Here is a 13,904-nt window from a genome sequence, read left to right on the forward strand (position 1 = left end):
ACACAAGAACTAGCACACGGTTAACTAACTGGTGAGCACATCGGGACAGTAAACTAACACTTCACGTAGAGAAAACAAAAAATAATGAAATGATAGAAATTCAAAAGGAAAGAAAGAAAAAAAAACATGACCGAAGTAAAAATAAAGAGACGAACAAAAAATGGACACAAGCATTTACAATCACACAGCCCTGCTCAGCTCTCCACAACAGAAAACGTCCCGCTTCGTTTCCTTTGTTATCACTTCTGGGACAAACCAAACATTTACGTTCCTCAGATTTTGTTAGCTCAAATCCTGAGGCCTTAATCTCATCAGACAGGTTTGGGAAGTGATGCTGCTGATATAAAAAATATATATATCATAAATTACTGGGTTAAAAATCGGGCAGTGAAAAGCTTAGAATTTAGTGTTGTAGGGTTAATTTACATGTTCAGCTCACAGCATTTCTGACGGCAGAATTTGGGTAATTCCTTTTGGCAGTACGCTTCAGCTTATTGGCTGATCAATCAAACAAAGGAGAACCTTTTTTTGGCAGTGAAGGGGCTGGTTCATTGTCATTGACGGGCCACGCTCTGGCCACATAGGGCCAGCTGGTCTGCTCAGGGCTGGGCATGGCCACGTAGGGCTGGGCGTGGCCGAGTAGGGTCGGACATGGTTGCTCAGGGCTTGGCGTCGGCCACCTAGGGCCGGCCAGGGCCGCTTAGGGCTGGATGGGCCCCGCTTAGGGCTGGACGGGGCCACTCGGGGCCGGTCGTGGCTGCTCAGGGCTTGGCATCGGCCGCCCAGGGCCACATAGGCTCGGACGTGGCTGCTCAGGGCTTGGCGTTGTTGCTCATGGCCACGTAGGGGCCGCTCAGGGCCCGACATGGCCACATAGGGCCGGATGTGGCCGCTCAGGGCTGGACGGGGCAGGGATTACTTAAACGTTTCTTAACCGTGCTGTCGGGACTCATACATTTACCTCCTCACACGTATCAGAACCATCAAACTCTTGAGGTTGGTGGAGAAGAGAGTGTGTGTGTTACCTCACAGCGCACACATTGACTCAAGTATGCTAGCTGGGTTTGTTTAGGAGGTATCCATGCAGTGGGCAAAAGGCTAAGAGATTTACAACTCAGGTGATAAACACAGTGATCCCTTCTGGCCACACACACTGAGATTTAGCATCCATGCTATAGCCTGCTAACGTGAGCTGGACACCAAAAAACTTGCAGCGCAAAGACCGCCAGCGATATTGGAAGCACTATTTTAATGTGCGACTAGCATTGATGTGTTAGCCAGCTAGCTAGCTAACACTCTCAGTCTCACCTCATTACCTCCAGATTCGCCACAAATACAACACACACACTCATACAAACGCACACATACACACACACACCCAGCTGAATATAAAAGAAAAACATCCAGTCAATATTCACATGGGCTGAAACCAGGCATGCAACTTCCAAAAACAGTCCGATACAATTCAAAATAAAGAGCTTCCTGCCCTCAAATCCGATGACAAGCCGATAGACAGGGAGGCAAATGGAAGACATAAACAACCTGGCAACATCAAGGAGGAAGTGTAATGGCTCTCATTTCCACCAATCAGTAGCTTCAGCCCCTCGTTGAGACAGATTACAAAATAAAAATGAAAAGAACACAATAAAAACTAGCATAAAAAGTAGTAGACACACATCGTAAGTATCTCTGCTATAGTATGTTTATTAATCTATATCATTTTAATAAAGAGAAAAGTGTTACTGCTTTTTTTCCCTCTTACATCATCATCATCATCATCATCATCTTCAGTATCTTCATCAACAATTTCAGAATTATTACTATTGGTTAACGCGAGGCGTGCCGCTCCTACAGGCCGCACTGATTCTATAGTTAAAGGGCTGACAGAGGCTGCAGCAGAGGGAGGGAGAGAGGACCGGCCGCCATCTTTGCCTCCTCAGCTCTCCGTCTCCTCCTCCCTCTCTGTCTCTATTTCTATTCTGCTCTTGTGGGGAATGACGGGAGTTGTTTAGTGACAAATAAGTAACCCATTCGTCTTGTTTCTGCATCACACTCATGATCCAGCTTTCCCTTTCCTGTTTGCTTATTTTTTTGCTTCCACCCTCCTCTCGCTCTCTCTCTCTCTCTCTCTCTCTCTCTCTCTCTCGCTCACTCTTTTCCGGTCATTTTGTTTTTCTTCAACATGACACCTCCATCGTCTGGGAGGGGCTGGGCGGCATCTGGCCACCCTGTGAGCCCTGCGACAGGGTGCGTGAGCGAGAGCGGGACCCATCCATGGAGTAGGAGGAGGAGAGGGAGGTGGTGCGAGAGCGGGACAGGCGGGTCATGCAAGAAGAAGCCACTGTGGAGAAACGGAGAGAAGGACACGGACATGTATGTAGCGCAATATTTTTACTTTTCCCTCATGAATTTCCTTCTTTATTCTTAAATATTCAGATTTTTGCCTCTTTTTTTAACACATTCAATTCATACTTACAACAACAATGCACACAAATAAGTCTAGTAAAGCTGATAAATGTTCAGTACAGGTGACTTACTGTAGCCCATGCCCTGGATGAAATACTTAAAAGCCTCTGTCAGTTTAGCAGGCTGGAAAAAAAAGTTACACATAAAAACTTTTGTTATTATTTCATCCACACACTAAAAACATCTCTCTGGACTAAAGCGCTCCTTTGTCAGTCAGTCTTATCGTTACCTGGGTCAGCTGAGGGAGGCCCCCTGCGTCGGCCATCTATGAGGTGACACAAGCAGCCGTGAGTAACTGTGAGAGTAAAGTCGATGAATAAACACACATGTGACGTTTACCTTTAGGAATGAGGTTGTCGTTGGGTCCAGTTTGCTGTTGCACTCCACCTGGTGGACGCAGAGAGAATAACAGTTAACCCTCAGCAGCTAGTGAAGCCTCCTTGTATAATGCAGACAGCAGCTGATGGTAAAGCTTACAGCAGCGTCCTCGTATGGAGCCTGATCTCCCACCACTAACATCACTGGACACCTGAGGTTCACACAGGATCAGAGGTTAAACACCTGCAGACACACAGGCTTTACAGGGTTAAACAGAAAGGAATACTTACTTGAAGGTGCAGCTGCGGTCGAGGTTCAGGTCTCTACGGCTGGATTGAAAAACATGATGTTAGTTGTGGTGCTGTGTGCAGTGTGTGTGTGTGTGTGTGTGTGTGATTACCTGTTGTACGTCTTCCACAGGAGTTCCATGTTGACCAGATTAGGAGCTTTGGAGATACGATCTCTGTGAGACTGAACTAGATCTGTGTTTGATGACAGCTCCTCCTGTAAACAAACACACTGTGAATGCTCTGACAGCAGGGAAACACAACGCTCTGTCATCAACACACAACGTTGTGTACTCGTGCGGTACCTGACTGAAGAGGTGGCAGAGGATCTGCTCCGTGAGGGAGGAAGTCACAGCGCTGAGCTGGAAATGGAAGACAGAGATCAGCACGGTGCTTCATCATTCTTTAACACAGCACATAATCAATACTACAGGAAGACACACACTCACACATGACACACACACACAAGGTCACATGATTTTATATACACAGCTAAACTTTGACTGGTAAACATTTCCTGTCAGGACAAATGAGAGAACCACGAATCTAAGAAAGGAGTCCAAACAGACGGACAAAAATATATACAACAATTCAAACAAAGAAAAAGAAACAAAAACACAACACAAACAAGGGAAGAGACACAGAATATGAAGTGAGCAGGTAAACAAGAAAAAGCTAAATCAACAAGCAAAGAGAAAAATACAAACAAACTAGTAAGTGAGGAAAAAACAACAATTAAGGAAACAAACACAAGCATGAAAAAAGCGGGAAGAACACACAAACCTTCTGAGCAGCCCACTCCATCCATCCCCGTGCATTGGTATCAATGTTGACCAGAACCAGACCTTCCACTGAATCTGGGTTTGCGAGCTGAAGACAGTCAGGAGGAAACAGAAAAAACAAGCGATCTGCGTCTGCATCACTGCTTCATGTTAAACATTGACGGCTACTTTTTCTACGTCCAATAAAACAACAGACACGACAGCTGCGACAAACAAACATGATGCTCACTGTGAACTTGGAGAGGACGTATGCTCCGACTCCCACGCCCACTCCGATGACGGTACGGAAGCTGGCGGGAGGAGAAACACGCTCACTGTTTTTGGACACAACTTGATTTCTTTACTTTGTCCATACATCAAAAAGAGTGAATGAATGAGCAGCCCTTTGTGATGTCATAAGGGGAGAAGCCCCACCCCCTGGATGTGATGGGTCAACTGTTGTAGCATTAAAGCACATTAACAGCCTATTGAGAAACTATTTTATCAATTCGAGGAGATAAAATCCCTAAAAATTCTTGTATAACAGTCAAACCCTCTCCCTGCTTAAATCAGCCACACAACAACAGAAACCCTACACATCTGCACTGAGGCCCCGTCCACACAGAGACAAAGCCGTTTTCGTTTCCAAAGCGTTCTCCACAAAGACGCCGTTGTTTCAGTAAATGCGTGTGTCCACACCAAGCGGCAACCTTCGGGGCTCAAAGTGGAAGCCCATGCGGAAGTGTCAAAACTTGTAATTCACGCTGCAACAGCTGGGGGTTGGCTCCAAAAGCGAGTAATTTCCCATAGACTCCCATGTTAAAATGGCCGATTTCACAGCAGAAAAAAACATGTTTACAGCCTGGTACAAAAAATCGCTGTGGTCTCAGATGATAGGTTCTCTTCTAGTGTCAATTGTAGGGGGGGTGAATTTTTTTACAACTCACTCGTTTCAATGGTATTCTGACTTAAAATTACGCCTAATTATGGGCGTTGCCGCTTGAGTGACAGACAGTTGACGTATCACAGCGTGAGTTTCCTGCTTCCACGATCGCCCGCCCCCCTAAACCCCGCTCGTGCTCCCCCTCTTTGTCCATATTCGGAGTTTTAGTTGACGTGACGCTGCCAACATGGCGGCGGTCATCACGTCCCGGAACCTCCCACCGAGCCTCAAAACCGCTCTTCAGAAACAAACGGGTGACGTCACGGAGGCTCTGTCCATAGTTTTTACTGTCAATGGTCCACACCAATGAAAACGCTGTAGTACACATGCCAGGCCTGTGAGTGGCGCTGTAACGTTACCACAGAAGAAAACACGGGGCATGCGATGTAAACATAATAAGGGATCTAAAAAACGTCTTAGTAATTGTCCACTTGCTGCTCACTGTGTGTTAGCAGAGAAGCAGAAGAGTTTGCTGTTAAAAGCACAAACAAGCACCGTAGTTTGTTGTTCGTCGGAGTGAGCGCATGCGGGTTGAGGGCAAGGTGGAGCTGTGTCATCATCTGAAACGCCGAAACGATACAAAACTTTAGCAGATAAGACCGTTTTCGTCTCTGTGTGCACAGGGTCTGATTTAGTGACTTTCTGTATGGGTGTGAAAAAGTGAAAATCTTACTTGAAAAACTGCAGCACAGCTGGGATCATGTCTGCGATGGTCTCCATGGAGGGATACTGGTAACTACAACCACAAAAAAAAACAATCAATGCAGGCAGTGTTTTCAGATTTGACCCTTTTATCATGTGGATTTAAAACAAAGAGGGGGCACAGCCGAGATGCTGTGACAGTACACAGTATCCCTCCGAACCTCTGAAATAATCACGCAAAGAAGAGCTGTGTTAAGAAATAAGGAGTGTGGAAAGGGAGAAGGGAGGATTTTATTTAAGCCTCCGCATTAGAGCAGAGATGGAAATGTTACGTATTTTTAGAAGAGATTAATTTTAAGCTTGCACAGAAGATTGTTTCCATTTCTGAGACGTTTTTTTAAGTTACAGCAGCACACGGTGGAAGTCGTACCCTGCCGGGTAGGCGGCGGCTCCTTCCTCCTGTCCCGGAGCATCGATATGAATCAAAGTGAAATTCTTTACGATCTCCTGCATCTCCTCGAACTTGAACAGAGTGGAGAAGCAGCTCTTACCTGCAAGGAGAGGAGTGAGTGAGAGACATTCAGAAATGATGAAGAGTCGAGAAACGACCAGAAAGAGCTACTACTCACTCTCCAGACCCACGTCGTGGAAGGTGAGGATGGCGGGCCTACGGGTGCTTCGCGTGCCGTGGAGGGTCACGTGCAGGACGCCGTGGGGGGTCTCGACAATGTGCTCCTGGAACAGAAACAACATTTAATATTTAGTTTGCAGTCATACGGCCTCCAAAAACAAAGATGGAGCCGTATCTTTCCAGACAGAATCAATAGTCAGTGTTAGTACCTTGACATATTTGACCACTTCCTGTAGTCTTCGTCAGAAGTCATGTGATGTTACCGTGACGTGTCTGCCTGCTGATTTATGCAGGTTGTTGCGCCATTCTCCTACTACTCTAGGTAGTCAGGGAACAGTAAGGTGACAGCAGTCTGGCCTCCTCAGCACAGCGTCCCAGGTGTGGGACAGTGTAAATGTCCCCTCGTCCCGATTCACTGTCCTATTGGCCCGCTTCCTGAATTGGGACGAGGGGACATTTACACTATAACACACCTGGGATGCTGTGCTGAGGAAGCCAGACTGCTGTAAATCAGCTGGCAGACACGTCACCGGTAACATCACGTGACTTCTGACAAAGACTACAGGAAGTGGTCGAAACATGTCAAGGTACTAACACACAGCACTGGTCTGACTGAAAAAAGAAAACTTTTATTATACAATCAATACTTAAAGGTAGGGTAGGAGATTTTGAAAACTCAGTGAGAGTCAGCCAAATTTCGAAAGTTTCGAAATTTCATGCACGTACCTCTCTGGTGCTCAGAATGAAATCTCCTACCCTACCCTTTAATGAATGTTTGTGCCAAATATAAACAAACTTCAACTCAAGATGTCGACCTTAAACTTTTACAAGACTGCAACAGCTTTAAAAGCAGCAGGATCCATACAAGCAACTTTAAAGTGAGTCGCGCACTTTATCCAGTCTCACCTGTCCTTGGTCCAGGAGTATCCTTGCAGCCAGTTCAGCATCCTGCAACAAACGGGGGAAAGTTCTGCTTACAAATGTGACATCGGACACATTTTCCTCAGACAGAAATGCCACTACCTGGCAGGTTTGGGTTACCAGAAGTGGGCTGTGGTTTCTCAAGTGTATCAATGAAAAGAAAAAGCCTCTACAGACAAAACCCTCCTCTTTCTTTTCTTTTTATCTCTTTGTGGTAATTAGAGCCTCGCTTCCTTATCTGACGCCCACGCAGGCAGGATGGGCAGCATGACACCGCTGATGGAGCAGCGAGGGAGCCTCTTCAGAGGAGCAGGTGGTGGTGGTGGCATGCCAGGCATTGCGTGGAGGAAGATTGCCAGCGGGTTTTTAAATGGCCTGCTCATCTGCAAACCTCGGATCCATTTACCCTGCTAATGAATTACTAGCATCACAAGCTCTTAGGAAATTAGCAGTGTGGGAGGCTGAAGTGGAGGTGGGTGTGTGTGCAGATGGAGAAAATGGGGAGTCCTGGAAGTGTCCTGATTGGAGTGGACGTAAAGGCAGACAGGTGCAGTGTGGGAGGGGGGTTGATGGCATTAAACAAAACTCCTTTCACAACCAAGTGGGTGACCCACTTCACAACCCATTCATCAGCTCCTGAGAAGGAGTCCTGTATTATCAGCCCGTCACTGATTGTTCGCCATCAGTCGAGCTTTGATTTTTACGTCATATCTTACATAAACACTGATCCTAGGTTACAAAAAAGGGAATTTATTCCTTTTCAAACAACAGATCTGAAAAGCTGCCACATATATTTAATATTTGATGTCATACTGCTGTAACAAAACAAGAAAACTCCCTTTAATTTGACAATTTTAGTTCAATATAATCTAAAGCATATGCCTCATTTATGAGGAAAACTGTATATATATATATAATTATCTGCTTCTCATGTGTCATCTTTAAAGGTCACTGGATGTTAAATACAAGTATAAAAACCCTGTTGGTCTCTTGTTGTTTTGTTGCACTCCTGCTTGTATTTCCCTCTTTTGCCCACCAGGTGTCAGCAGTGAGAGACAAACCGCTGCGCAGCGCTGCATCTGCACAACAACATCAGCACAGCCGAGCATGAGGAGCTGCTCTTACTCCTTCAGGGCTTTGACGTCAACCCAGCAGATATGAGGCAGCGCTGCACACACACACACACACACACACACACACACGTGCTTGGAACACACATGTTGGCTTTGCTCAGACTCAAAAGAGCAAACATTTATGCATGTATGCACAACAAGGACACACACAGACACAAAGCGTCTGTCTCCTCACACACACACACTCTCTCTGGTGGTTTAGATCATGTGACAACTGTGTCATAAATGTGTGTTACATGCATGGAAATTAGTGTGTGTGTGTGTGCGCCTCTCTGACCTTGGTGGAATCAGCCTGACCCGTGAGTAACGGCTTGTCCTCCGTGATGGCGATCTCCTGCATTTCTGTTGTCATGGCGTCACCTCCTGTCCAGGTAAAAGACACAGTGATTACATATCTCTCTCTCTCACTCACACACACACACACACGCACACTAAGTGATTAAACACTGTGTGTAGCTGTTCTCTTCTGGGACTCTGTTTGGGCTGTGGGACCTTATGAAAGTTAATTAGTAATTAGTGTCAGAGGAGGAAGGCAGAAAAGGATCGTGGGGCAGAAAAGAAAAGAGTAAAACCAGGGAGGAGGTGACAGAATCTTCATTTGGGCGGCACGTGTGGACAATATTTTACAAATTAGTCGTACAGAGGTTAAAATGGCTGCACACAAAGAGAGATGAGGAGGGAGTGACTTTGTATTACACTGTGTTTATCTGAGGAAGGTTAGCTAAGCATGACACTTCATTTCAGACGCCTTTGCAGCCACTGTGTTTATATGTGTGTGTCACTACTAGTCTGCTTGAGAGTTTGGGAGCTACATCCTGCCCAAGGGCATTGCAAAGGTGGTGCCGCTCCGTTCATTTCATTTTCCCACAGTTACCAGCACAAGCAAAGTTCTGCTTCAGCTCCGCACCTCCGGATCAAAACTGTCATCCAGACCGAGACCACCATCACAGCCGGTCGTGACGGGCAAATCATCTGTTAACTTAACCGCCCTCGTTTCACGGACCACGTCGATGAAATCCGAAGACATCTGCAACCACTTACTAGCTTTTTATTGTCTGAGGCAGATTTCACACACAGCTCCCACCGGGTCTCAGAATCCACACACACTTTATGTTACACGGAAAAGCACTCAGCCAGGTGCAAGATTAGAAATGTTTACAACCATGTCCTACTTGGCCTGAAGATACATTTGACAACTGCGTTATACATCTAATTCTTCTCACCTCATTTTGAGGTACGCATGCTACTTGCTACATGCTACTGGGGTCCACTAGGTGGCACACTAGAGACCACATTGCACCTTCTGTATTGTTGACTTTGTGTTGAATCTTTAGACTATTTCTGCTCAAAGGGAAGGTTTGGACCAAACAGGCCCTCGTTACCGGCCCTATTTGTCTATTTTTATGCCATATGGGGCCGTATTAATTTCAGACTTATTTCCATTAATTATTGTAGGTTTCTAAAATGTTGCTAGCTCATTTCAGCTACCCAGAAATTCAAAAGGCAACACACACTCTTAAGACACCTCAGTTTTAAACTTATGGGGCGTTGCCACGTATTGCTGTCTGTCTGTTTTCACCTTATTGTCAATTTTTTTGGATTAGCCCAAAAGTAGGCGGAGTCACGTCCGGCCAACAAAAGCTGCCACACTGAGCTTCAAGGGTGCTTTTCAGGGAACCTTTGGGTGATGTCATGAAAGGTACATCCATCTGAACTGATGGCAAGATACACACAGCTAAGCTATTGAGTTCCTATTAATTACTCATCATGTCTTTGTAGAATATCAACAAAGACTCGATCAGATCTTCATCAATATTATGTGCAATCCACACGGTTATAAATCCATACGTTCCATAAGTAAGCATTTTTAAGTTTGTGATTGTGTCTAGCTGACAGCATGACGCTCCATTTGAATTATGGGATCCTTCGTCCTTGCTCATTGTATGTGTATGTGTGTGTGTGTGTGGAGGAGCGAGGTGCTTTAGCGCGGCCAAGTGTGTGTTTACAGTGCACGTGTGCATTCATCAGAAAATGAACTGCAGCCTCGAGGGGGGAGCCGAGCCTCTGTGGGTCTCAACCGGAAACGATTAGTCACCAAAGACCCTCCACACACACACCAACAAGACCCAGCACTACCACTGTTCACCTTCCACATTCGTCTGTTTTTCAGGTCTGCACATTTTTATCAGTTTATTTTAACCCTGCCGTCTCCTGATCAGATCCAAACGCACTTCCTTTTATACACCTCTCGAGTACTTGGGGCTAAAAACAAAAAGTTAATCATCTAATGGTGGAAATCCTGCAGACGGATTACAGAAAAAATCTAATACAATGATCTCCTAGCCAACAGATATTTGTATCCAAATCCATTTTAGAGCCGTAACAACGTATCAGTTTCATTATCAATTAATCCACTGAGTGCCGGCCGGCTGCAGTTCAGCCTACACACACACACACACACTTCTTTCTTTCACTCACTGTGCAGGACACTATAAGGTCTGTATATATGCATTTGAACTCACTGCTGCCACATCAGGAACAAATTCAGACACCTGATCGGTTGAGACCGGTTGGGATCGGTTCAGCCTCTGAGCTCTGAGGCTCTGAGCTTCAGCTGTCCCGAGGGAAACATCAGAGGCTACCAGATGAACCAGTTAGTCTTTCCCCCACCCTGCACCCAGGGGGGACGATCAATCTGCATGTCAGGACTACTACGGGCCTCCACTACAGTTTTCCTCTGGCTTAGTTCACAATCTTATCAAACCTCTCTGACAGATTAGGAAACACTTACAAGAAATAAGTTCCTGCCCCGAGACAAAAAGAACCAAACAAATCAGTGTCTGATTAATCAGTAATAGCAGAAACACAGAGACAAAGGGAGCACTTCGAAACACTGAAGACACCCACAAGCCTTTCTAAAGGCCGAGCCCACCCCCCCCACCCCTTCCATGTCCAGCGGCTTTATCAGGCCTGTTTCTGGACCGCGGCTTTGCCAAAGACTTTGGTGCAGATAATACGCCTCCAGCATCCAGCACATTAACACATGCATCGATGCAAGTGCAGGACGGAAACACTCGGCTAAGATGTTACGTGAAATTCTGGGATACTTCACAGAGCAGGACACTTCAGCAGGCACAGGTACCTTGTTGACATGCAGCCTTAAACTTGACCTCTCTGGCTGACGAGTCCGTTATGTCCTTGCTATTTTTATAGGTCTGGCTCATCTTCAGAGTAAATTTATTCTGTGCTCCTCTCTGTAAATTAATACGCCCCTGGTTTTACTCCATTTGGATGTTTGGGACGGAAGGATCTGCTGCAACGGGATCTCTGCAGCATGTCTACATGACTCTGAATACAGTTGTGCAACTTCAAAAGTTCCCTGCAGTGCAAGAGGTTCATACTCCCTTTACACTTTAGCAGCTCTTCTATGTTATGCATGAGTGTAAAATTGACTCATAGTTTTCCAAAGACAAATTTATGATCGCTAGTTAGCAACACGGCTAACACGCCTTTCTTGCTAGTTGTTGTGGTGTCACAAAATATATTTTTTAAACAGTTAAATTGTGATATTTTTTATGTTTTGTCGTGTAGACGGCAATGATCCACCACCAGTGTTGGTCACATGATATGAAACAGGAAGAAAGGAAGACACAGCTAGCTTTTAGCACATGCTAAAAACACTTATAACACAATATTATCATCATGATATTGTTGTTATAGTGATACATAAACAGATATACTTTATTGATACTGCAAGGGAAATTGTTAAATATTAACATGATGATAAAATTGTTTTAGTAGTAATCATTATCACAATATTACGATAATATTGATTTATCGTGATATCATGATAATGATGACATCATTTTATCCAGGACAGAAAAAGGCAGTGGAAGGAGCAGTCACATGACCATGCTGTGCATTAAGCAGGACTGATCTTCAGCCATTATGTTTAATCTCACTCATGTTTCACGTGCAGTTTCCTGACGCTGTAACGTTAATCGGCCTAACTCCCTCCACCATCCATCCCTGTGTATCTTCTGCCACGCGGTGTGTTTCAGAGCGTGTAATAACTGCTAAACTGCACAGGAGGCACCGTCTGTCACCACAGAAAGATGGAGGGAGGCAGACAGATCTGTGCGAAGGGAGGGAGTCTGAAAACCGAGGACGTGTCGAGAGAGAGAGAGAAAACGGGCCTCGCCTCTACTCCACTTCCACGTTTCAGCTGTCAGACAACAGTTGTTCAGTTCATCTGCTGCGGAGGAACAGGTTCCACTTCTCAGATATCAGGCAGTGTCCAGCTAAATGCATCCAAACTTGTTGTTTTCTGTATTCTTAATCATGCAGGGCAGCGGCGGTTTCATCATTCCTGTCAGCAGGCCGCCTCAAACCAGCCTGTCACAGTCTGTTTGTGTCAATCCTTCCTGTCAGTCAGTCCCCCCGCCCCCCCTTTTCACCCAGCTCTGTCACGCTGCCTCCATCTCTACGACCTCCGACACAATGCAATGTCACCACACAGAGAGAGACTGGATCCTGGCTGCCAGCACCGAGCTGTGCTGCAGGTCCAGGGACGTTGGTGGACTTCAAAAAAGGACCAATCGTCACCAGAGAAACTGAACCCTGACCGACAAACTGACAACTGCTCTGGAACGTCCATCATCCCTGTGATTTAGCATCCTAAAACCTGTTTAGATATGAAACTAGCCTGGATAAATTTCAATAATAAGATAACATCAGAGCAGGACCAAAGAATCAAAGGCTGATATCAATGCATTTCTATACACAAAAAGCATTAAATTTGCTGGAAAAACCACCGACAGACATAAAAGGGCCCCGACTTGAGACTGCGACTGCATTTTTCTTTAATGAACAAGCTGCCGCCTCTTTCCTCACAGCTCCTCATCCCTCTCTTCATCCATATTTTGTCATGCTGCTGACTTTTTCCTTCCTATCCACCTCTGCCAGTCATCTCTCCTCAGTCTCTCTCTGTCGCTTCTCGTCTTTGTCTCCTTTCCCTCGTCCTCTTTCAGCGAGTGAAAAAAAAAGTGGGCAAACAGTTCTCAGCTGGCAGACTCTTTCATTTGGTCTCAGTCTGCTGCCACCAGTGTTTGCTGCTTTCAACAAATGCTGAGACACCACAGAAACCGTAAAGTAGGGCACTGAGCATTAAGGTCACCTATATTGAGAATGTAGGCTGAAATGCTATAAGGTTAAAGCTGTGGCATTTCAGGGCGGTGCGGCTGCATCAGCATGTGGAGACGCTGCCATCCAGGAATCTAAGACATGCCGGGCTGATGAGCAGCACGATGGCCCCACATACACCAGTCCCTTCTGCATATATGGAGTAAATGTCACATCCCGGGCTCATCCTAAACCAAAACATACAGTTATATTCTATATACAGACATTTTTTCTGCTGTGAAGTTGGACATGGAGTCAGTTTTGGAGCCAGAGGCCCTCTAGAGGCTACAGAAGAAACTGCAGTTTTTGTAACTTAAGCTGTGTCCCAGCTTCTGTGAGGGTTTGTGGCTCATAAACCGTAGGCCTAACCCACAAGGTGGGACGGTGTAGTCGTGGATGACTTCCTGTTTATCAATGGTGCGCTGCTCCTGTAACCTAGCAACCCGCAGTTAGTCAAGTGTTTCCCTTTAAATAAAGTTTTGTGGGGCAGGGGCGCAATGAATGCTTCTGAACAACAGAACTGAAGAAGAGACGAGCCCGGCTGCTATGCATACTATACTGTTGCTATGGGCGTGATTCTTATCGCTAAGGAGGATCCAATAAATACATTGTATGAATCTT

General features: G+C 45.7%; 1 protein-coding gene and 1 long non-coding RNA gene across 2 annotated transcripts; one reads left to right on the forward strand and one right to left on the reverse strand.

The window, feature by feature from the left end:
* Positions 1-1,680: 1,680 nt before the first annotated feature.
* Positions 1,681-11,341, reverse strand: ndrg2 (NDRG family member 2). Its single transcript, XM_028405840.1, has 16 exons — positions 11,245-11,341; positions 8,380-8,465; positions 6,955-6,996; positions 6,047-6,152; positions 5,848-5,968; positions 5,449-5,511; positions 4,083-4,143; positions 3,855-3,941; positions 3,377-3,433; positions 3,185-3,288; positions 3,075-3,113; positions 2,944-2,995; positions 2,806-2,853; positions 2,696-2,731; positions 2,538-2,589; positions 1,681-2,341 (listed from the first exon to the last, which is right to left on the reverse strand). The coding sequence occupies exons 1-16, from the start codon at positions 11,324-11,326 to the stop codon at positions 2,178-2,180; spliced, it is 1,200 nt and encodes a 399-aa protein (XP_028261641.1). The 5' UTR covers positions 11,327-11,341; the 3' UTR covers positions 1,681-2,177.
* Positions 9,963-13,904, forward strand: LOC114435914 (uncharacterized). The gene is made up of 3 exons (XR_003670664.1): positions 9,963-11,240; positions 11,316-11,495; positions 12,082-13,904. It is a non-coding gene; the product is annotated as an uncharacterized LOC114435914 (long non-coding RNA).

The sequence above is a fragment of the Parambassis ranga genome, chromosome 5, assembly GCF_900634625.1.
Source record: "Parambassis ranga chromosome 5, fParRan2.1, whole genome shotgun sequence".
NCBI lineage: Eukaryota > Metazoa > Chordata > Actinopteri > Ambassidae > Parambassis > Parambassis ranga.